The 24,629-nt window shown below is 37.6% G+C and overlaps 1 protein-coding gene across 4 annotated transcripts; it reads right to left on the reverse strand.

The window, feature by feature from the left end:
- Positions 1–10,703: 10,703 nt before the first annotated feature.
- Positions 10,704–13,516, reverse strand: LOC129776935 (mitochondrial 2-oxodicarboxylate carrier). Of its 4 annotated transcripts, XM_055782886.1 has the most exons (8): positions 13,308–13,516; positions 13,170–13,238; positions 12,764–12,949; positions 12,510–12,692; positions 12,353–12,450; positions 12,110–12,284; positions 11,416–11,520; positions 10,705–11,354 (listed from the first exon to the last, which is right to left on the reverse strand). In XM_055782886.1, exons 3-8 carry the CDS (start codon positions 12,923–12,925, stop codon positions 11,157–11,159), a joined length of 921 nt encoding a protein of 306 aa, XP_055638861.1. In that variant the 5' UTR covers positions 12,926–12,949; positions 13,170–13,238; positions 13,308–13,516; the 3' UTR covers positions 10,705–11,156. The 4 variants fall into 4 exon arrangements, with proteins under 4 accessions (XP_055638864.1, XP_055638861.1, XP_055638859.1 ...); XM_055782889.1 differs by lacking the exons at positions 13,170–13,238; positions 13,308–13,516 and adding an exon at positions 13,068–13,086 and having other exon boundaries at positions 10,704–11,354; XM_055782884.1 differs by lacking the exon at positions 13,170–13,238.
- Positions 13,517–24,629: the final 11,113 nt, after the last annotated feature.

Here is a 24,629-nt window from a genome sequence, read left to right on the forward strand (position 1 = left end):
ATGCAGTACTACTAGTACCGATTCGTCGGACAGTTTTGCACTCTAGTGAATGATCTTGTGTGAGCGCTAATACGCGAAACGCTAATGATAATGTGTTTAGTGCGATCGATTTATTACTCGCTGATGGATTAGATCCTGTTTTGTTTTTTTTTTCTTGTGAATAAGTAGCATCAATTACCTGTTGTAAATACTCAAAGTTTATTCGCTACGATAAATGTTCTCTAGTTTCGTGTTAATATAGTTCCTAGGCTTATTAGAAAACAACAACAAAAAATCGGTGAGATATCACATGCTCACATCAATTTTTTCGAAATAAATGCGTAGAAAAATGTATGATACATTTCCATATTATGTCGAAAATCCCATTAATAGTAAAACTCTAATCTCTAAACGCACATGTCCCATTTGTGTCGTATGCTGAATTTTCCAAAATTATCAAATGAATACCGCTTATGAAATTTACGACGATTTATTGAAGTGTTTGACAAAAAGTGTTAACCACGTGCACATGATATTGAGTGGTTTAAAGGGGGACCCCGGTCTGGAAATTCGAAGAAATCGAGTTTTTGTTTTTTTTTTGCGTTTTTGGGAAGCCCTTAATACCCCTAGAAATGCAGTCCTAAAAAAATGTTTCGATATTTGATTTCGTCAGAAAGTTACAGCCAAAAATATGAAGTCACCTCAAGGATATATATCTGGTGGTATCGATATCTCAGGATCTATTCGATCTATTTGGCTGAAATTTTTCATCAATAAGTAAAAATGAATTTTCAAAAGCGTTACATAGCCGTTTTTTAATATATCATTTTTTCGATTTTTTATGGGCTTCTAAACAGCGAATTTTCATAAAAAATAACTCATTTTAAAAAAAAATGGCCTCCATTCTGGCAATTTTTGGAAACCTTTATGTAACGCTTTAGGTATTGTCCTAAAGTTTCAAAATATTCATTGGAATTCCTGCTGCGACACTCCGTTGCTGCAGAACCGATACCACCAGAAAGGTACCGATTTTCAGACAGCATCTACGCATCCAGCTGTCAACAGCGTAATGACCATTATTCGTGCACTAAACAAGTTGAAATACATCTTCAAATATACCTTAAACAATAACCAAAATATCCTAACACTCCACTTTATTCCTAACGTCCGAAAAAAAATCACGAAAATTTATTTTTATTGTGGCTGAGACGAAGTACGCAACGTCATTCACTTCCACCGAGAAGGCAGATGGGCCCAGATTAGCGCTTACTTAGAAGAGGCAACACTTCGTACCATACGTTAACCTATTAAAAACAGCTGTTAGAAAAATCCGCAATAGCAGCTTTTATAATTTTTCATGTCTTTGGAAAGCAACCATATGGCATTTTTTTGCACCAAATCCCTCATTGATTATCTACCACTTACCATCAATTTAATTTAATTTTTTATAACTTCATCGGACTAAGAGTTTTATATCGGTTTAATGCGTATATGTGCGGAAGGTGTTTTCAATTTCAATAACAAAACTTGACAAAATACAAAAGTATGTGAACCTTCTACAGTATTGTAATCTAATGCAGGACAAAACCCTTTCGAACCTCATACAGAAAGTAAATAAAATAAGTAAAAAAACTTTTTAAGTTCAACAGTTTAATTATGATTAAACATAACAATGTTAAAAAATAATTAGGCAAGTAGCAGTTAGCAGTTATCACACCTCTCCTTCATTAGTCTAGGGCATTGATAAGGCTAAAATAAAATCGTGGGAAAAATGATGAAGTCGCTAATTGTGGATAATGGAAATCCAACGTGCCCTACGATTTTATTTTAGTCTTATCAATGCCCTAGACTAATGAAGGAGAGGTGTGATAACTGCTAACTGCTACTTGCCTAATTTTCTAGCTTTTAGTACATTGTTATGTTCAATCATAATTAAACCGTTGAACTTAAAAAGTTTTTTTACTTATTTTATTTTCTAGTTTTTAGTACATTATCTGTTTCATTAGAATATTTCTCTACAATGAAACCATTGTACTGTATTCTATCAGTCAAATAATTTCATTTGATACCGATATTGAGTAGATTGCAGAAAATACATAGTGTGTTCTCCAAGCCAAGTTCGTTCGTTTGATACACATACCTCAATCATCCTTTTTTTTGAGATGATATGGAATCAGCTATTTTGTAGCGCCGGCCAAATTGGATTTTTCAAGTTTTAAAATGACAGCAGATTAAAATGACAGCAGTTTTAAAATGACAGCAGAGATAAAGGTGTTTTATAAATTCGGTCAGTTCCTATTGGTCAAATTTCTATTAATTTGGGACAACTCTACAGACATACAAACATACATACGAACAGTTCAAATCAAATAAAACCGTTTAATAAAGTAATTTGCTATTTTGTGATTGCGGCCATCTTGGATTTGGATTTTTCATGATCTACTGTGATCTACTATTCCAGCCCTTTCATTTGATACTCATATTAATCGGGATTTTAAAAAATATGTAGACCGTCATTTGGTAGTGGCAGCCATCTTGGATTTGCACTTACATAGATAACTGTCAAACCCTTTCATTTGATACCCATATAGTTGGGGTTTTTCATAAAACACCGTATTCTACTAGTCAAGCCCTTTCATTCGATACCCATAATAATAGGGTTTTGAATATGCAGTCCGCCATTTTGTAGTTGAAGCCATTTTGGATTTGCATTTTTCATAAATAACCGTGTGCTAGACAAGCCCTTTCATTTGATACCCATATTGATGAGGTTTTGAGAAAATATGTAGTTCGCCATTTTGTAGTGGCAGCCATCTTGGATTTGCATTTTTCATAATTTTTTTTTATCCAAAATATATATTTTTATTAAGGCTCATATGGCGTCAACCTGACGGGGCCGGTAGTTCAATATTTCGACAAAAAAAAAAACATTGCAAATACATGAAAACATTTCGGTAGGAACTTTTGTTCCTACCGAAATGTATTCCGTAACAGAAACATCAAAACCAAGGTTCCCGGAGGAAATCGGCATTGCAAATATATGAAAGTTGGGGGAATTTTTATATTGCAAGTAAGGTGAATGATAATAATCAAGGTGTGTTCCCGCTCGAGAACGGGTCGTTTGGTTTAAGCTGTCTGTTTTGTTGTGTTCATTTTCACCAAAGGAAAGTTTATACGGTGAGAAAAATTGGAAAGGTGAAGAAATATTAGAAAAAGAGATTGCTCTACATATAGTAATAGGTGTTGTTAGTCCAATTAAAAGCATTGGGTTGAATAAACACTTAGAAAGTAAAAATTATAAAAGAAAATTACCTTTTCCATTTGAATATGTTTTCTCTATATTAAAGAAACATGTTTTTACTGATGAGAAAAATTGATAATTGTGTTTGGTATTGGTAATTATCTTATATTACATTGGTGAGTTTATTTCATCCATAAATAACACAGGAGGCATCATAGTGGAGTGAACAAACAATACCCAACAACCAAACAAAACAGCCCTTCCCAGGAGGCCACCAAATCATTATCAAAGAGTTTAACGATGTAATTCTTCAAACATATCCAAACATAACCAACAGATAGCCTAACGGAATCCTACGTCAACTATGCGGTCGTGTCTCGGACACAACCCTCCTGTGACTTTTTTTTTCATTTATTTTTGCATTTCCAATTTCAAATGTTTATAAGTATCGATTATTTGGAAACATTGATGAAAAGTGACATTTTTGTTTGTAATAACCTTTAGTGATAGCGTTCCCTACAATTTCAAATGTGGAGGAGCTGGAGGAAATCATCGGGCCATGGGACGACGATTTTAATGAGGTTACTGGTGTGAACACTCTTCCACCGGATCCGGTGGGCCATCTCACTGATGAAGAAAAACTAGAAGACGATAGTTTTCTCGCAGCGTATTTGTACTTTGCAGATTTTGGAAAATGTTCGATTTTTCGGGAAGTGGACGAAATACCGCTTGAGCGTCGTTCGCCAACAATAAAAATAAAAGCAATATGAAAAAGTTCGCCGGTAACAGGATAAAGTTATATAGAGTACAGAAGGTCAGATCTGAATGGTGAATACTGTTTTTTCCTCAATACTTTCATTCTATTGTGCTTGATCACCTGGAAATGTAAAATTAAATCATTTATGAACGTCGTATATTTTCTAATTGGAGCGACTATTTGTTCGCAATGTGTTTTCACTTGCAAGAATGTGCAAGTTTTGACCAATGTTCGATTTCCCGAACATCCATTTCCCGGAAATGGATGATTGGAAAAAAATAATTCTTGAACGTTGGGGTTTCTTTAGTGCCAAAAATCAAAACTACGCCAATGGCTTGGTCGTGATTGGGTTAATATGTGAAGTACACTGGAGTCGCTATTTACGTGGCGGATACGTGGCACGTAAAAAACGCGTAAAAGAAAATCGCGTAAATCCCAAAATCATGTAAAAAAACCGCGTGAATCCCAAAATCCGAGTAAAAATAAAATGCGTAAATTTCAAAATCCGTGTGAAAGTCTAACAAACAGTTGAATTATTTTAACAATTGGTTGACTGATTTTTTTTTTGCATGCCACAATCATGATATCTGTTTCTTCTTTTATTTCTCAGCTACTAATCAGTGATACAATACAAACTTATTTCGTGAAAATTCACATCAATTAGCACATAAAATCTGTTTACACTGGAGTCACTTTTTACGCGGTTGATACGTGCCGCGTAAATTCCGAAATCCGCGTAGAAAAAACCGCGTAAAAGAAGGCCGCGTGACAAATAACCGCGTAAAAAAACGGGACTTCAGTGTACTTCCTATGGTTACTCACGTCAATCACTCCGGTGTACCACCAACTAGACCAATCTTTCAGTTGCCTTCTCAGGTAAACCATAAACACCCTCTGCCACTGGTGTTAAAATGTATGAAGTATTACAAAGTACAGTAGAATCTCGATTATCTATCGTTATCCGCGAAAACGAGTTTTATAGTAATGGTATGTCTTCCCTCTTCTCGAAATGTTTCAGTGAGTGGTAGCCTCTTTTGTTTTGGTCATGACTTCCACATTATCTGACTACTGGTGTAAATGACCTTACAGATGGATAGTTCAATGATTTCTGTATTGACAAAACATGTATTTCATGCTGAAATATTTTTTTCCATTATTGCGCCACCTTTTTTGCGTTATCCGCGGTAAACTCGCCAGTCTATTCCGCGGATAATTAGGATTCTAGTGTATATGACGCGATTACTAATTGTATCATCGGACAGCTTTATTGACTCAAGACTAGTAAACAGGGCTAATATGTAAGTCATATTCAACTGAAGATAGTCAGGGTACCATGAAGCCATCGGTCTTCGCATTCAATTGGAAATGAGTTTTTGCTTCTTGCAGTAGTTTCTCCGTCAACATAAATCAAAAGTCATTCGGGCCCTTTCCTCGTTTACTGTTCTACGGCGCTCCGTGTTCGTTTAATGTATCACCGTCAAATGGACTTCACGGCATATTAAAATGAAACTGATAACTTATGAACTAGTCACGAGCGTTAAAGGGGGACCCCTGTCTGGGAGGTCGGGAAATAATGAATTTTCATGGATTTTTTTTGGAATGTTACGAATAAAGTGAAGTGTTCGTGTATTATGGTTATTGTTGAAGGTATATTCGAAAATTTATTTTCCATTTTTTGAGGGCACGAATGATGATTATGACGCTGTTGACAGCTGGATGCGTATATGCTGTCTGAAAATCAGTCCCTTGCTGGTGGTATCGGTTCTGAAGCAACGGGGTGTCGTAGAGCAAATTCCAATGAATATTTTGAAACGTTGGGACAATACCTAAAGCGTTACATAGGGGGTTTTGAAAATTTGATAAATTGCCAAAACGGCGGCCATTTTTGTTAAAAATGAGATATTTTTCATTCATGAAAAATCTCTAATTAGCGATTTTTAAAAAATCGAAAAAATTAGATATCAAAAACGGCTATGTAACGTCTTAGATAATTCATTTTTAACATGCTGATAAACAATTTCAGCCAAATCGCTCAGATCGTGAGATATCGCCAATCTCAGATCCTGAGATATCGATACCACCAGTTGAAATAACATGGTTTCGAGAATAACGTGTTTTAAAATTCGTACAGCGATACTATATTCCTTGAAGTGACTTCATACTTTTGGCTGTAACTTTCCAACGAAATTAAATATCGAAATATCGTTTTAGGACAACATTTCTGAGGGTATAAGCTTCCCAAAAATGCAAAAAACAAAAATTCATTTTTTTCGATTTTCCAGACCGGGGTCCCTCCTTAACCCTTTCACGTACAACATCGAGTCTCACTCATGGTGTACTTGCATAACATAGGGCGCTAGAACGCTCAGCAGAGTAGTGAAATCACTTCATGCATGACCAGAGTTGCCAACAATAATTAAAAAAAAACAGGAAGAATGAAAATAAAAATCTGAAGAAATCAGGATAGGTCATATTGGGTTGTCCGGGAAGCTAGATTTTTGGGAAAACAAAAGCATTATTTTCAGTCAAAGCATTATAATTCAATTTTGAATCCACATTTTTGTTTAACTATCTTTTGCCATATTCCCTTCATCATCACAAGTCACGATTTTCTTCAAAACGTCATCTTCGTTACGTTTATGGAGCGATTCTCAGATGATAATGCAATCCATTAAAGGTTTTTCAGTTAAATTTTGTGAAACCCTCACATTTTCTTCAGTCAATTTTAATTTCGGTTGTATGTATCCACTACGCATACTGAAACATCGAGTTTTCGTTCTGCTGTGGTTTCTTTTGAATTTGAAAGCAGACGCCTTCACTTGACGATTGAGAGTGCCCTATTCACTAACATGGGCTTTATGTCGCTTTCAGTTTCACATCTGAAAGGACGATGACTGCTTTCAATTGAAATTTTTCATTCGATTTATTTTTTTCCGTCTTTCAAAAAAGTGAAATTAAAAGAGACATATTAGACTTACAACCAACGTCGATAACTGATTACGCCTACTAGTATACTGCACATTCTTTCACATCATGACTTTCATTAGTTTCAGCGAATACGGTTCGAGCTCCAACGAAATTTTCATTCGAAATAAGACACTTTCATTCCATATAAAAATCTTTCATTTTCTTTGACGATTTGATAAATTCGCGCATAAGTGGAAAATCTTTTGATCGTTTATATTTTTTACCAAAAACCTACAGCATACCTACAATCAAATGCAGAGAATTCAATATTCAAATTTTTCTCTGAATTCATCGTCCGTGTTTTGGAATGAGTCATTATTCAACAAATGAGAAAATCATATCAGTAGTGGAAAACTTTTTGATTTTTTCTAATTTTGATGTTGTTTGATTTGGTTATAAATATATTTACCATATTTACCATAGTGGTTAATGGTGGCCCTTAGCGTATTATTTAATACGTCACACATCAAGTGATTTCACTACTCTGCTAGCAAGTTATGCAAGTACACCACGAGTGAGACTCGATGTTGTACGCGAAGGGGTTAAAGTTGATTCTACTTTGAATCTGACGGGAAAGTGATATATACAATCTATTTATATTGACTGTGAATTAAAAAAAATCGTCTTGAGTAATTTTACACTCTGAAACTCTTTGGCTACATCTACATACACATTATCCTCAAAAAAGCAATGTTGTTCCTCAAACTTAATTTCGCTATAATTTCATAAATTTGTCAGATAATCTGGTTTCATGAAATTTTCTCGCTCTGTTTTGAAAAACCGCTAAACATTTGAGTGTAAAGATAAACAAAAAAGTTAAGTACAGCTTTGCATCAAGAGAATTTACCTTAATGGAGCTTTATACAAGGGCGGACTGCAGAGCTATTATGACAGTTCTCATTTCCAACTAAGAAAACTTTGGCATGGAAACCAGCATATTTATTACGGATAGTTTATATTCTGATAATGTGAAAAGTACAAAAATCAGGAAAAATCAGGAACATTTCAGAAAAATCAGGCAAAATTGGGTGTTTTTCAGGATATCAGGGAACGTGCTAAAAAGTCTGGAAAATCCTGCAAAATCAGGAAGGTTAGCATATCTGTGTGCGACGTATTAAATAATACGGGAAGGGGTTAAGCCTCCAAATTGAATGCAAAACACATTCCCCGCACCAGCGAGCTGCCCGGAAGAAAAAGGGTCCCTTGAAAGACGATGACCATAGAAAGAGGGATGTTTTAACTTCCTCCCACACAGCTCAGCGAATTGCTAGAAAGTGTGTATGGAAAGCGAAGAAGGACAGTTGGGTAAAGTTCAGAAGCGAAATCAATTCAGAACTTCTAGCTGTAAAATCATGGCGGAGAATCAATTCGCTTAATGGTAGGACCTTTCAAAAATCCATCAGGTTGGTTAACGGTAGTACTACTACCGATGATCTCGCCTGCACTAGTGAAATTCTAGCTGATTACTTTGCGGAAATGTTCATGTTTTTTCAATGCAATCCAAAAAGCTAATGGAGAAATGTGAAAGGCTTCCTCTCCACTTTTCAACACACAAACCTGACAAGTTGAATAAATTCTATAGCATCCGAACTTGATTGGGCATTCGGCAGAGTGAAAGTGCAGACGTGTGGTGTACCTATAGCTATCTAGTAGAACTTGAAGTATGCCTCCATAAGTGTTTCAAGCTCTCACATGTGAGCACCTGTGCCCTCTTAGACATTACTAAAGCTTAGGAATAGGTGTGGCGACGCCATATTCTGGAAACGCTTGCGAACTGGGTATTTGGGGGAAGAATGATGGCATACTTACGAGCCTACTACTAGGAGTCATTCTTGTTTTTTAATTTATTCATATAAATTCGGGTCATTCTGCACCCCTAAAATCGTGCACCCGGGGGCGGTCTCAAACTAAAATAACGATTTCCGAACATTTTTCCTTTTGTTTTGTCGATGTTTTCATCAGTTGAAGAGGTCGATGGTCGTCCTTGATGTGGCAAATCGTTCGTTTCTCCTCGGCCGTCTTTGAATGCCTTCTACCATTCACACACCCGTGTTTTCGACATAGTTGATTCACCAAATGTGTTCTACAACATTTTCAACGTTTCGGCATTAGAAATTTTGTTTGCAACAAAAAAAATTATACAATATTTTTGACCAATAGAATTATTCATATCAAAAATTGCCGAGCATAAAAAATTGGCACTGTAAACAAATTAAATGACAGATCGCACTCAAAATTGACACGAGACCACTGACAGTAGCACCAACATAGAAAAAAATTAAAAAATGGATTGGAGGCGAATGAACTGCAAAGTTTAAAGCCTCTTAAAAACAAAGAAACATGAAACATTAAAAAATGTTCAGCAGGAAGATTGAAAATTACAAATTCCCGGTACATATTTGAAAGAATGTACACCTCCTTTAATAATTTGTAATTTTGTTTACAATCTATCTATCTATAAAATCGGCGAATTTTCGGAAAACTCTGAAGAAAGGTCGGAAAATTGAATTCCCATATATTCTACAATTACATGGTAGCAATTGCATGGCAATACATACACACACTCTTTACAGATGCACGGGCCGAAGGTTGTGCAGTCCACTGATTATTCAACAAGAGCCAAAGGTTGTACCGCTAATGACAACTCTACACGAACTGATGATTGCGCCGGTTAGTGACCATTGTATCCTGGATTCCTCGAGTCGAGAAAGACGCACCACGCTAGATATGGGGTACAGACTAGGGGGGCGTTGCTGATTAATGGTCAGCTGCATCCCAATAGGAAGTATCCCGTGTCGGGCACACGTACAGAGCATCGAAGACTGCGACATACCAATTATGAGAACACTTGTAATACTAACCTCGAGTCAACTGCGAGTAATCGGTTACATATTACTAACATAGTCTAAGCAAACATTGTCAAAATATTGAACTCCCGGCCCCGTTAGGCTGACGCCATATGAGCCTTAATAAAATATATATTTTGGATAAAAAAAAAAAAAAATGGTTGTAAGATAAGCGTTGTTAGTCCATTCGATGTTTGCGTTGAAGAAATTGGTCTTTGTTCGAAAGTGAAAATGGACTTTCAGGCGAAATGACTCACTCCTCAATTTTCTATCTACAGTGGAACCCCGATTATCCGCGAAATAGTCGGCAAACGTCACCGCGTATAACAAAAATGCGTATTTAAATAAAAATGGAAGGCCAAATGTGTTGAAAGACGAAAAGCCCGAAGAAGGAATCGCCAAATTTTTAAGAGAAAGTTCGTAAAAAAATAATTACCATATGTTCTACAATGACATCGTGGTTAGCCCAGTTGGATTTTGCGTTTGCGGAATTAAGCTTTGTGTTCCGTCAGTTCGACGCGAAAATGACAATAAACTCTCAGGTGGTATTCCGCTTACGCGCTTTTAAAATAAGAATTATGAATGAAAGTTTACTTTTCTGTATCGAACATGTATTCCATGTAACGGAGAAACATGTTTTTTGCAAGTGAATCAAGAATCTTGAGCGAAAATTGTGTCTGAAAATAAATTTAGATTGTAAGGACCAAATTTGGTAGAATTAATAGGAAAATTATAATGAGAGGAAATTGTGGAGGGGCAATTAGAAGATCAATCAGTGGCATGTTCGGCGATTGAACTCACGAATGTTCGCTAAGTAAGGAAACGGGAATGTTTGAAAGAATTTATATCAAAAAAATAATTTTGGGCGGGATGAAGTTTGCCGGGTCAGCTAATAGTTTATTGAAATAGACAACATTTTGTTTCACTATAATTTTATTCTATTGCTAATAATTTTTTTCCAGAACAATAACAATGTTGAAGTTCACACTAATTTGCAATGATGGTTCATAACTTATTATTTAAACAGTTATCCAGAATGGAAACGTTTATGTTTGAAATGCAGTGCAATATATTAATGGAAACATCGTGAGAAAATTGTGTTATAAAAAAAAGCGCTATGTGTCACTGAATATATTGAAAATGCTGTGCATTTTGCATTATAGAAACATTTGGACCTTACGATTCTATAAAATAAATGCGCTTCGTTAAATGCTCCACAGTAATTACTTGACCTAGTATGAAGAATATGTGATATTTTCTTGCTGTCAACATATTCAGTTGACAGTAAATATGACGCACTGATGCTTGCGACGAGGTAGATTTCAATCAGTCCAGTCAGTTCGGTTACGGTTTGTGAACCCATCGATCAATGCTTGAAGTAATTGTCTAAATATGCATATACATAATCATATACCACCAGCATGATTGCACCACCAGGGCCCAGACGCATTACTTTTGGAGTTAATCCTTTGTAAAGGGCAGCAACGCCTTCCTCACGAGCGACGATGGCTATCGAACCGAAGGTCGATTTGTACTTTATTTGTCCAGGCACCGGTTGGGGACCCTGCAATTACCAAGCACTGATTGGTTCACAGAAATATTTTATAATACTTTATCGCATTCACCTGGATTCTCGACTTAGCAACATCGAAGGGAATGTTTATGATTGACCCTAACGTGCCGGAGACAAACCCGATAGCTACTTTACGGAGAAACTCTTTCACTGGATCCTAAATTGAAACAGATCGAATTGACGACAATTGTGATTATCCAACATTATACTCAATAGGAGTTAGTCATGTGAAGAACTATGAACCGAAGCTAAAGAGATGATGACAGTCTTGGTGTCTAACGAACCGCAAAGTTATCGATTATTTACTACGTAACAAGTAGTAGTATGTGGATCATGGTACAAATGCGCATGTGATTTTGTAACATCATGAGAAGGAAGCATGCTAAAATTAAAGAGACTACAAAACTGCATGAGCTATTGTACTATTTCAACATATAAATGTTGAACTACTTTCTAGAACTCAAATTGACCCAAGTTAAAGATTTAATTGCTAAGGAGTATCATATTGAAAAAACTCAATTTATTTTTTTTATTAAGACATCTTTTCAAGAAAGATGGTTGTTTGTTAGTGTACTGTGGGAAATTGGACACTGAAACAACTCGAACATTGTCGAGATAATCACTTACCCGAAATATTAATGCGTCTATTAGTGTAAGCATAAGATAATATGAAAAATTATGATAAAAACTTGTACATAATGCATCATGATGAAATAGAATAAACAGAAGCATCGAACTACATTCACCTTATACTCGGGAATAATCCCTTTTACACTGTGATAGAAACCAAAGTAGATCATGTTGAAGACACCATTGCGACCAATGGTAGCTGTCAAACCACGGTTTAGACCATTCAAACCAAAGCCTGAATCGTTGATGATCTGTCGTGTTACGGCCCATGTGCTGGGAACATGCCCGAATCTGTAGAAGGGTACGCAACAGAATATATTAATCCTAAAATGTGTATCGAATGGATAAGAACAACTTACTTGTTTTTGTTTGCCTGCAAAGTGACCTTCACCATTTCGAAAGGATTTACCAAAATTGCTTCCGTCACACCAGCACCCAATCCAGCGAGTGAGAATGTCTTGAAAATAATTAACAGTATAGAAAACATATCCCTCACATTCCTTTATAGATCGTTACCAGCGGGGTTGGTTTGTCGGCTCCAAACATGAAAAATCGTTTATACTGTTCGAATGTTAGAAATTTTACCGCTCGCTTCGGAGTTTCGACCAGAACCGGCGGAAGAATTCCCTTGTACAGCGAAAATGCGCCTTCCGTTTTGGCCATTTTTCGAATGCAATCAAATACTCCATTGTAATAGTGCTAAAAACAAAGTAGCAATGTAATTTTAACTTATCCTACAAAGAATGTGAAACGATTTTCATTGGGCTTACCTGAGATTTCGTTCCTCCTACGCCGGGAGCAGATTGTAGCTGAAGGCGTGTTTTCACCAAATCCAAAGGGTGCATAATGCAAACTTCAACAAAACCAGCAGAGCCACCTGCCCCTACTTGCATTGCTGCCTGTCGCAAAAATTCCTTCAAATCACCACCCATTTGTAGATATCTCACGTGTGCAATCTGATGGTATTTATGAAAAATTATAGTAATTGATTTCAGACCTCACATCTTTCGGATTAATAGATGACAGAGAAGGTTGTTCATGCGCATTGAATTAAAAAAGCAAATACGGACATACGAGCTGATAATGTTGTAAATTAGCGTGTAATCAAATTGTTTTTATCTGTAGGTATAATAGAAGAACCATAAATTTATGTTGTCAATCATTCTTATCACATACCAGGCCTTCTAGCGGATTCCTTCAAAGCAAAATAATACTTGTAGATACTACGACTACGTTTAATTGATTCTGCTATCAAACCGTTATATGAATAATTAACGCGTGCTGATAAATGAACTAGGTCATCAGTGAACTTACACTCAATGTTTGTTATCCACTTAGTAGCACTCGTAGTGTTCAAATTTACGCACGGTTAGTTCGCCTCGCTCGTCGCTATACTGCTCACACACTGAATGAATGAACGTATCTAAACAGCTGCTCACAGAGCCGACACGGAGTGTAAATATTAAAGTTCATTTCATTCTATACTTTGTATGTGTTTTGTACACAATTTGGAATACGCAAGCAATGTTTACATTCATCAGTCAAAATCAGCTGATGAGAAACGCAAATTCTGATGTTGAACTGTGGTTACATTACAAAAGGGTGTACACCGTTAAACCGTAAATTCGCCTCTAATTGGACATCTAGCTACGAGCATCCCCACCGGTTGGTTGCTATATACGTTGGTAATTTATAGCAAATTCGTTTTTGTTCAGTTTCAACCCTAGTGCCACACTAACTGCTGTCAAAACGTTTTTTTATCCACTCAGTTTCGCACTCAAGCTGTTAGCTTGTTAGTTTCGCACTGAGATGTTTCACGGGTTGGCACTCGGGTTCACCAATACAACTATACTGAACTGTCAAGTTCCGAGTATTGTTTTGGAAAATCTAAAAATAAAGACTATGAAAATGGAAAACCTGCTGCTTTTGCTTTTGTATTATTGGAATCGTAATCCAATTCGGATTCTGATATTGAAGAGTATATTCGAGTAGCCGGCATTAAGCGACGTGTGCTTTCATTGGGAGGCGAAAATAATGATGGATATTCAGGTGGAATAAACCTGCTTTCAAAATCAAAATTATGAATGAAAATTTACTTTAACGTATCGAATATTTATTTTATGTGATGAAATAAGAGGTTTTTTTCCGATACCGCAGAAACATATTGAACGGAAACTGTGTATAATGACGATTTTATATTATAATAGTAATTATTTGTGGAACAAACAGGAAACGCATCGACAAATGGTTAAGTGAGTATCAGAACTACATGTGTTAGGTAATCAAACAATATGAAGTAAAAATTTTCATTCAAACTTTTATATTTTTACACTGCACTTGGCCCTTCTGATCTGATGGAGAATAATTTACCTCCCAAGCACTAGTATTGCCACCAGACGTCGACACTGTACATTTGTCGTCGCAAATATAAACAAATCAGACTACATAACACACACCAACAAACCACCGCATTCGTGAAACTGAAAACGTTTTTTATTATAGAGTCAGTTTGGCACTCACTCAGTTTTAAGAACGAATTCGCTATTAGCAACTTTAATCGTTGCTTTTTTTCGGATAGAACCCATTTTCCCATCGGTCGTTGCTATCATGGTTGCCTACTTTCTTTTTCGCACCGGTGGTTATCAAACGAGGATGTTTTTTTTGTTGTTATGATTGTTTGCTCCGCGGTTTGATAAACTCACGCGTCGTCAAAAGAAAAAGCAAAAATAGAGAATATCTTTCTGATTCAAGCGACGAAGAAGTTGATCTTACCGATATAGATTTTCTGAGACGGTTACATTATGCACCGCAGGTTGTTTTTAAGGATTAAAACAGCGGTTATATTTTATTCAACGACCAGATGTCACAGGAAAACCTGGACTAACATGTTTTCAAAGGTGTACTGCTGCCCTTCGTCAGTTAACCTACGGATCTCCATCGGATGCAATAGACGAGTACGTTCGGATTAGTGAATCCACGGCTCGAAAGTGTCTGTTGGAATTCTATCGTACTGTGGATAAACTATTTAGCCACAAACACTTGGATTCACCAATTCGTGCTGATTTGGATCGTTTGCTGCGTGTCGGAGAGGATGTTGGGATACCTTGATTACTGTCATGGCAGTGGAAGAATTGCATTGCAATCATGGCGAAACAGCTTTGAATGATTTTGCAGCGTATTTGAATCTGTATCATAATGCCAGGCTTCATCATCAACATCAATGATCTGATTGAACACTTGTGGAACGTTAAAGGCGATTAAGAGTAGTTAGATGATTATTGTTTTTTTTTTTAAATGTGTGTTCATCTTTTAGAAATGATATGCATACCATCATGAAGTGATTCTGTTGCCACTTCGGAGCATTTTATAGTAGTACGTAACAGTGCATTAACGTGTAGGGTTATTTCTCCGTCGATACAAACAATGTAACAGTTTCTTTGACAAAATCCCAGGCGAAGCTCCGCCCTGACACCTGGTTTTAATTTGTACCAGACAACCAGCGAATTTGCTGTCCGTTTCGCTTATATAATGCCACCTGGCTTTAAACCCACTCGGGACACGAAGTTCTGGATACTCTGGTACTGATTTTTTCGTAAAGATTTCAAGGAAACTTTCGTAAACGCGGTCGAACGTGGTCTGCGACCGTTGGTTTATGCCAACACTTGTCTTGTTATGTATTTAACCATGCTAGACATAACGCCGTGCCCTCGGAAGTCGTCTAGTTGCTTCCTCTTTTCGGTGCACTCATTTCAAAGTAATATTATCACGAGATAATCACTATTGTATAAAACAACTCATTCACAACCAACTCAGAACGGAGAGAATCAAAACAAAATTCTGATGTTTGCTGCAAATCGCAACATTGCAATGAAGTAACTACTGCGTTGCCAAATTTATGAACCGTCTACAACTTTGTGGGTGTTTTGTTATTTTACTAATCCGAATGGCAATTTCCGGGATGGTTGCCATGTTATGGCGGAGGGGTGCCTAAGAGCCCCCGCAGACTGCAGACTGACTTGTCGACCGATAGTTCGGTCGGCTTCATAATCAGCATGGAGAGGTATACATGTGCGCACATTACACCGACCGGTCCGACCAAACTGTCGGCTGAAAAAAAGTCTGTAGTGTGCGGGGGCTCTAATTGTGTTTAGCAACCGATTTTGGTATGTGGGTTGCTATAATCAAGCAAACATTAAATCGTATGAATAGCCATAATTGATGGCGATACACATACATCCAAGACACATTTGGATGATATATGATGCATATAACTAGCATGTTTGCTCTAATTGCTCAAATTGGACAGACCTGTTATGCGACACGAACAACTAAACATCCTTTGTGCAAGTTTCTACAACAAGATAAATTTTTAGAAGTTTTTCAACCTAATGGTTATTTGTTACATTTTCAATGTTTTTCCTGTTTTCACTTGTTGTTGTTTTTGTTGATATGTCCAATTACAGGTCACAATTGTGACACTGAGTGGTGCCTCGATCTGTCTAATAAGAGGCGAATCATTATAGTGATTTTTAGCACGATGTAGAGATTTTCATTCAAACTTTAACATTTAGCATCAAAATATTATAGTCATAAGGTTTGTACACATACAACATGGACAGAAAAAAACTCAATTTTAGACTCCCTCTCCCTCCGTGGATAAGCGTCTACAATTGACAATACACCCTGTTGTCCAAGGACATTCATCTATATTTTATTAAAAAAAAAAACAAAACAATAGGGCAATATGTTCTCTTGGCATAATAAATCTCAACTAAGTATTATTATTTCACATATATTAATATCTACATCGAGACGGTAAAAGTTCCTCTAGGAACGTTAGAGTGATCAAAGAAAATAATGTCGCATAAAATTTAACTTTGTATTTTATGTTTCTCAATTATTAAAAATAACAAAATAAATTCAAGAAAATTAATGTTGAATATCAATCTCACTTTTTTTCATATGCACAATGATACGATCTGATTTTTCATAAAGCCGTACAAACAATCATTAACCCTTTTTTAAAGTAATTGCTCGAATGCGATATTCAACAAACTTCTAGGAAAATAAATGGCTTTCTCTATAAAAATCAATTAACCATAAAAAAATTGAAAAAAAAATTATGTTGTTAAGAAAATTTTCTCAAGAATGGATTTTAATATCGCAGGTCCTCTTGGATGGCTCTAACGTTCCCAGGTCAACCTTTGCCGTCTCAACGTGTGTGTCTCAACGATAATGCATGTTTGAAATACGTGGCGGAACATTCCCTATGCAGAGCGTTCAGCGCAATCACGATACATTAAGGCACAGAATGAATGATTTAAATAAGAGAAGCCATCTTGTCAAGATGCTTTTAGGTTGATTAGGGAGCTTCTCTTGTTTCCTCCTTTCCATGTTCTATTCCTACCATTCTGCACCTTTGCTCTTCTCCTACAGCACGTATTTCCCATGATTTTCTATAAAGTACATTCACCTAGAATTGAGTTGGTCTATACCCCTAGTAAAGAAATAATGTGGCTAACTATTGAAATACTCCGCTAACTTTGTCTTAGATCTGAATTCCCTTTTTTTCATACAATTGTACCTAGACAACCTTCGTTAATGTTTTCGCGCGCTATGCGCGGGCGCATTATAGTGCAACAAAGGTATGGGTTCCATAGTTACTGAGATATTGGATATGGGAATTTCTTGGCTTCTGTCCTAAGCTGATACTGATATCGGTGCCGATCGACTGTCTCGCGTCTATCCAATAACTCCCATTTACAATGATTATACATACCATTGAGAGATTGAATCTGATTCACAACTGTTCGCCAATAAACCCGATCCATGGCTGCAGTTCTCTAACTCCCGGCTGCACCAATTCTTGCCAAGTCCTACTCCACTTGGTCCAACAACCTCACTCGTTGGGCTCCTCTCCTTCTTGTTCCTACCGGATTCAATGCAAACACCATCTTTACAGGGCCGAAGAATTGTTTTCAATTTATTTCTGGTCGAACTAGATCGCAGATCTGTGTACGACTGTTCGATCTAGGCATGTGGTTTAAGAGTTCTCCTATAAAGTTGCTCTAAGGCTCTATACTCTCAGACCTGAAGATACTGCCATTGGCAGGGTAGACAACAGCTTTGCCTTTAGGTGTTTAGTTACCATCCACATTAGCAACAGTTTCAGTACAATCCGTGGTTCAAACAATGCGAGGATACGCTTCGATTTTGTCGTGTCAGGTGGACTTAATCCTATTTAGGATTGCTGGTAGCTGAACGGGCACCTGATTTACACTCATTGATTGGGATAACATGCCTTTATTGAGTTGTATCAAGTCGTATTTTCGAGCTCCTTACCCTCCGTGGTATGTGGACAGCTCCTAAATTTAATTGTAAAAAACTATCGCGATGGTAGACGAACAGTACCGACAGGTACCAACGTCTGGTGCCGTATATTCGTTTTGTGAGGCAAATTAATCTCTATTAGATGGACAGGTCCGAAAGCAGTCTCAAATTGTTAAAATTTGAATGACAATTCATTTTACATACTATTTGATTACACAAAACATGTAGTACTCACCAGGGCTCTGCATAGTCATAGTCAACTGAGGATAGTCGGCTGACTATCTGACTGACTACACCCGTATTCAGTTAGTAATGACTTTAGACATCTTCACGCAGTCTCTCCGCCAAACAGCTAGTCCGGCGTTTAGTCGCTATCTCCCTCTACCGACTCGACTATATCATTTCATTCTATCCAGTCAAATTGTTCTCATTGCATTTTGAAGTGACTTTCCCCAAAACGAATTCGTTCCTCTCTTTCTCTCTCTCATGTACGTGTGCATGCATCGATGTTTGAGTTCAACCTGGTTTGACAACGCTACAGGTGAGCTAGATTATTTTGTATCGTACACGAAAATTACTCACACGTATAAAATAGCGTGCAGTGTGTGTGCGCTAATTTGCACGCTTTTTACTAATACTAACGCGAGGACCTTCATAACATACTTGATAAATGTCTAAGTTCGTTGGTTTGAGTTTGCGATGGGTAGACAATAAACCGTCCATTGATGGGGTAACATCTTTTTTGCATCAGAAATCATGTTTTCGTTACTCTTTATATGGACGTAGAAATAATATTGCGTACGCGGTTATGAATTGGTATCAGGGGGAAATGGAAGTGTGGATTGAAGTCAGTTGGCAGATTTGTATTCATTAGTTGAGTCAGTTAAAATAACCACTGACTGGACTAGTTCACCAGTCATCCTCGCTAGTCAACGCTAGTCAATTCATTTTCTAGTCAAGTCACTTTTTGTTGCCGGCGACTGCCGAAACAGTTCTAGTCGAAGCGAAGCTACTGAGTAGAGTAGGTCTTCATTTTTCACCTTCGAAGATTTCGGGCCCTGGTACTCACTCTTACCTAACTATTTTTATAAACCTCTTGATATTTTCACTAAAAAACAGGAAGTGGGTTATATCTATGGTATAACCGCAAGGGTGACGTAGGACTATCGTTGATTTAGGGATCATTTGTTTGAAGTTGAATCTAAATCCATCCTGAATGAATGAATAAATAAATATTTGGGTGGCTTCAAAAACGAGAGCATTACGTTGGAGGCTCAAGGTTATATGCATCCAATATTGGATACAAAAAACCTTGTTCTGAAGAATAATCTTCAGAAGCTTTCCTGTTAACTGCACTTGATTGACAAACCACAAAACCAAATGTATGTGGTCGCAGTATTATATGGATAGAAAAAAATAAAATAAACTCGCTTGAATGTAATTTTAAATTCCAAGGGGAACTGGCAGATTATTTTTCAGCAAAGATCATTTCTTTCCAGGTTTCTTCTCGATAACCAACAAACGAAAAGAGTTGCGCGCGTGTATGTGTGTGTGTGGCAGCTGCTTCAATGTCTTCCCGAGGAACCGTATTTCGATGCTCTCTTGGTCACCTTCTCTTCTCCTTCTGATCGATCGGCTTTTCTGCGCTCCCTCACAGTTAAAACAAACTGATTGCATTTAAGGTCAGGTCAGGCCAGGTAATGAATCCCTCGATCCCTCGCCGTTCAGCTCGTTCAGTCACGATGTTGTCTTGTCGATGTCCTCAGGCGTCGTGCACAAATTACGTAACGCTCAAAATCCGGATCTTGAACCCCCTCCCCCCCCCTTACGGAACGCAATTTCCTATCTCTAATAAACAGAAAGTAACGCAACATCTACCCCCTCCCCCCTTATCGCGTTACATAATTTATGCACGACGCCTCAAATGAATGGGTTTCACCACCAGAATATCATTTAAGTATGCTTTTCGTGCGTGATTGAATCGAGAGAAGGTGTGGTTTACGATGGCAATTTGGAAGGCAAACTAGAGGAGAATAAACTCTCTGAGTATGAAAATTTCGGCGACTGAGCAATAATCGATTGAAAATTATATAATTTTCGCGATACGAAACATTTTCCGTTGCGCGCGCATACAATATTAGATACGAAAATATCCTACTGATGGGAAAGAATAATCTTCCGATGCTTTCCAGCTAATTACACTTGATTGAAAAATTACGAAATCAAATGTATTTGGTCGCTGTGTTATATGGTTAGAAAACATTAAAATAAACTCTTTCGCATGAATGTATTTTTCAATTCCCAGGGAACTGGCAGATTGTTTTTCAGCAACGATTAGATCTTTCCGGAATTTTCTCGATGCTGTATGGCATCCAAACGAAAATTCTCGTTTCAGTTTGGCCTGCAAAAAACTTTTCTGAACTCTAATCCTTCAAATTTGGAGCCCTGAAAAGGGCCGTTGATTTTATGCTAAGCTAATATAGCACGCTCTCCTCGGATACGATGGGCCAGCTGGATGTCCTTGGGCATGATGTGACGCGTTTTGCATGGATAGCACACAAATTGGTATCTTCGAATAGGACTCCTGCAGCGTCATAACCGCGGAACTTTGGAAGCGCAAGTCGGTTTTGAAATCCTGAGCAATTCCACGAACCAAATGTTGCAAAGGTAGCTTGCGGATCAGCGACTTCTGATAGCGACGAATTTTACGCAAAGTTCCCGGTCGATAGCGATGTGGCTTCTCCACACTTCCTGCGGCTGGTGCGCTTATCCGAGCTACTTTCGTGGTGCCTTACCACCGAAAGACTAACGAGCTGTCTGCTTTGTCCCAAACAAACGAGTCCTCACGGTGCGAGATTAGAGTAAGAAATGAACGAAAGCAAAGGAAGCGTCATTTTATAAACCATAAAAGTATAGAATCTAAACCCCACCCTTATTATATTCGTTGCTTACCCTGAGAGAGAAACGAATAACATCGAAGTAAGTATACAGTAATGTATTTGAATCCGGACACTTTGCGTTACATTTAATACCATACCGCAGCCACAACATTTTCTGCATTGAATTAATGCGATTGATTAGTAACTATCAAGAAACTATCAGTAACTATATTAGTAGCTATTATTCGCATAAATTCAACATGAAAAAAATGTTATGGCTGTGGTATGATATTGAATGTAATGCAAAGTGTCCGGATTCAAAAGCATTACTGTAAAAAAGAGTTAACTCGACTGAAAATTTTTCGGTTCGGCCTGCAAAAACGAAATTAAGAGCCCCCGCAGACTGCAGACTGACTTGTCGACCGTCGACTTGTCGGTCGGCTTCTTAATCAGTACGGAGAGGTATGCATGTGCGCACATTACACCGATTCCGTTGGGTCGGTGTTTGCACCAGTAGCCGATCCGATCAAACTGTCGGCTGAAGAAAAGTCTGTAGTGTGCGGGGGCTCTAATTGAAGTGTACAGCATAATGCATAGACGTAAGTATGAGCTTCCCCATCTCACATTCCAATAAGATTAATGGGTTTCCAAGTGGGCGCGCTACATACGGATACGAATGATTTCAATAACCTGTTTTCGAAGCTATCATTAAGCTATTGAAACAATTTTTCGACTCAATAAATATCAATCATATAACTCTTGGACATTTTATCTTTTGTATGAAATTATTATCATACTGTTCCGTTGATCCGAAGCAGAATGAATCACGCTTAAAGAAGGAATGGATTTTTTCTTGGAATTTACTCAGCAAAAATAATGCCCTTTCCCAACAATTAAAAACGACAAACGGTAAACAGTTTCATCAAAATGATTTCTTCGATATGGGGATATATTCACTACATCATGTCATATATTTCATATTCTTCATTATGATATCCATATCCATGGCACCTATCGGTATCGAATTATCATCGACACCACGATTTTCGCTAAAGTTCGGCCTGTAAAAAACTTTTCTGAACTCTAATCCATCATCCATATGCTGAATTTATTCAAGTTATATATACCTCGAATAAGTGTATCATATTTATTCTCTTCCGTTTACACCTATTTTCACGTAAATAAATCCATCTATAGCTATAGATCTCCCTAATGTAAACCCGCCATAATATAACACGTTCTCCTCGGATACGATGGGCCAGCTGGATGTCCTTGGGCATGATGTGACGCGTTTTGCATGGATAGCACACAAATTGGTATCTTCGAATAAGCATCCTGCAGCGTCATAACTGCGGAATTTGGAAGCGCAAGTCGGTTTTGAAGTCCTGAGCAATTCCACGATCCAAATGCTGCAAAGGTAGCTGCGGATCAGCAATTCGGTCGACTTCTGATAGCGACGAATTTCACGCAAAGTTCCCGGTCGATAGCGATGTGGCTTCTTCACCTATCCTGCTGCTGGTGCGCTTATCCGAGCTGCTTTCATGTGCCTTACCACCGAAAGACTAACGAGCTGTCAGCTGTGACGCGTTTTGCATGGATAGCACACAAATTGGTATCTTCGAATAAGCATCCTGCAGCGTCATAACTGCGGAATTTGGAAGCGCAAGTCGGTTTTGAAGTCCTGAGCAATTCCACGATCCAAATGCTGCAAAGGTAGCTGCGGATCAGCAATTCGGTCGACTTCTGATAGCGACGAATTTCACGCAAAGTTCCCGGTCGATAGCGATGTGGCTTCTTCACCTATCCTGCTGCTGGTGCGCTTATCCGAGCTGCTTTCATGTGCCTTACCACCTAGTGATCCCCGATAATCGTTCGATTAATCGATTAATCGAATACTTCCTACAGAAATCGAATATTAATCGAACGAATACTGCGCAACCAATAATCGAAGCGAACGAATAATTTACGTCGATTAATCGATCCAAACCCAGAGAAAAAAAAAAACGTACGGTCGCTGCAGTTTTATCCCGAAAATCAATCATTATCTTTGACGATCCCCTAACTGGTCAACGAAGCTCAATGCCGTCAACGCGAATTGAGCTTCGTTTACGAGTCTAAGGGAGCGTGAACGATAATAATTGATTTTCAGGCGGGATGAACACTTTTTTGATTCTAGATGGCTTTCTAGTAAATGAGAAATATTATTCTAACGAATTATTTCTCTCAGTGTAACGATTAATCGATTAATCGAATATTTGAGGCGATTAATCGTATCGAATAACAAACTACTGAAAAGTATTCGATTAGCTGATGAACGATTAATTTTAAAAAATCGGGGATCACTATTACCACCGAAAGACTAACGAGCTGTCTGCGAAAGACTAAGGCCGATTACACATTATCCGGTTTCTGCCGGACCGGTTTCAAAAAGCGCCGCTGGGTTTGGACGGATAACCGGATAACAATGTGAAAGACACCTCATGCTACACAAAAACGTGCATCTCTCACATACACATAGGTGCATTTATTTATACAGTGAATTGACAGGTAAACATTGCCACGGCTTACAGAGACAAGGCTAGCTACTCCGGATCAGTCATTTTTTAGTAACGTCATCTGAGTCGTTGAAGTAAACAGTGTGTTCTTATTTTTTATTTTTCGTGCTTTGTAAGTTTGTGCGTTGATAATATAGTTGATTATATTTAACACCATGAATAATTTGATAAAACATTTATCCACAAAGAACATATTTCTCGGTTTTTTGGAAAGCGAAAGAATCTCTTTTTTGGTCCGATAATGTCATTTTCATAATTTATACACCCGCTCACAGCGCATTGAACCATTTTCGATTTTTCATTTCAGGAACATTTACGCGTAAGTCGGAAAACAAAATACAACTGGCGACTGTTTACACTGACAATTCGGATGACGTCATAAAAAAAATGTTTACTCGCTAAAGAACTAGCCTTGTCTCTGTAAGCCGTGAACATTGCTGCAAATATTCCTGCTACATGCAAGCTGTTTTCGATTTTGATTTTTGTTTGTTCTGAATATACAATCGTTCTAGGAAAAAGATTTATCCAAGAATAAGATTTGGAAGCGCAGGGATCAAAATGGGAGTAAATGGAAGAGTATGTACTAGGGGTACATGGGAACTGCTTACACGACAAGGTCTCTGGCGGAGCTAACGGGAAAGAAGTAAACCGTTTTAACACCATAATAATTCCGCGCAGACTTCTCGCCAAACATTTTTAGTGGCACTCTTGGAGAAATCCAGCCATATACCGGGCGTGTTGACGAAACAATATCTTTTTTTGTGATCTAATCTTTCCTTGGGATGTAAATTTGCAATGATAACCAAATATAAAAAACTTACTTAACAGAAAAACTTGGTTGTCGTAAACAGTATTATAAAAACTAACTCAAG

The sequence above is a fragment of the Toxorhynchites rutilus genome, chromosome 3 (assembly GCF_029784135.1).
Source record: "Toxorhynchites rutilus septentrionalis strain SRP chromosome 3, ASM2978413v1, whole genome shotgun sequence".
NCBI lineage: Eukaryota > Metazoa > Arthropoda > Insecta > Diptera > Culicidae > Toxorhynchites > Toxorhynchites rutilus.

Bases quoted from the DNA above. Each gene is read 5' to 3' on its own strand.
- LOC129776935 (XM_055782889.1), bottom strand. From the start codon at position 12,925: ATGGGTGGTGATTTGAAGGAATTTTTGCGACAGGCAGCAATGCAAGTA. The intron at 12,693-12,763 runs GTAAGCCCAATG...CTTTGTTTTTAG, and splicing joins TAGGAGGAACGAAATCTCAG to CACTATTACAATGGAGTATT. The intron at 11,355-11,415 runs GTGAATGCGATA...TGGTAATTGCAG, and splicing joins TTGCTAAGTCGAGAATCCAG to GGTCCCCAACCGGTGCCTGG.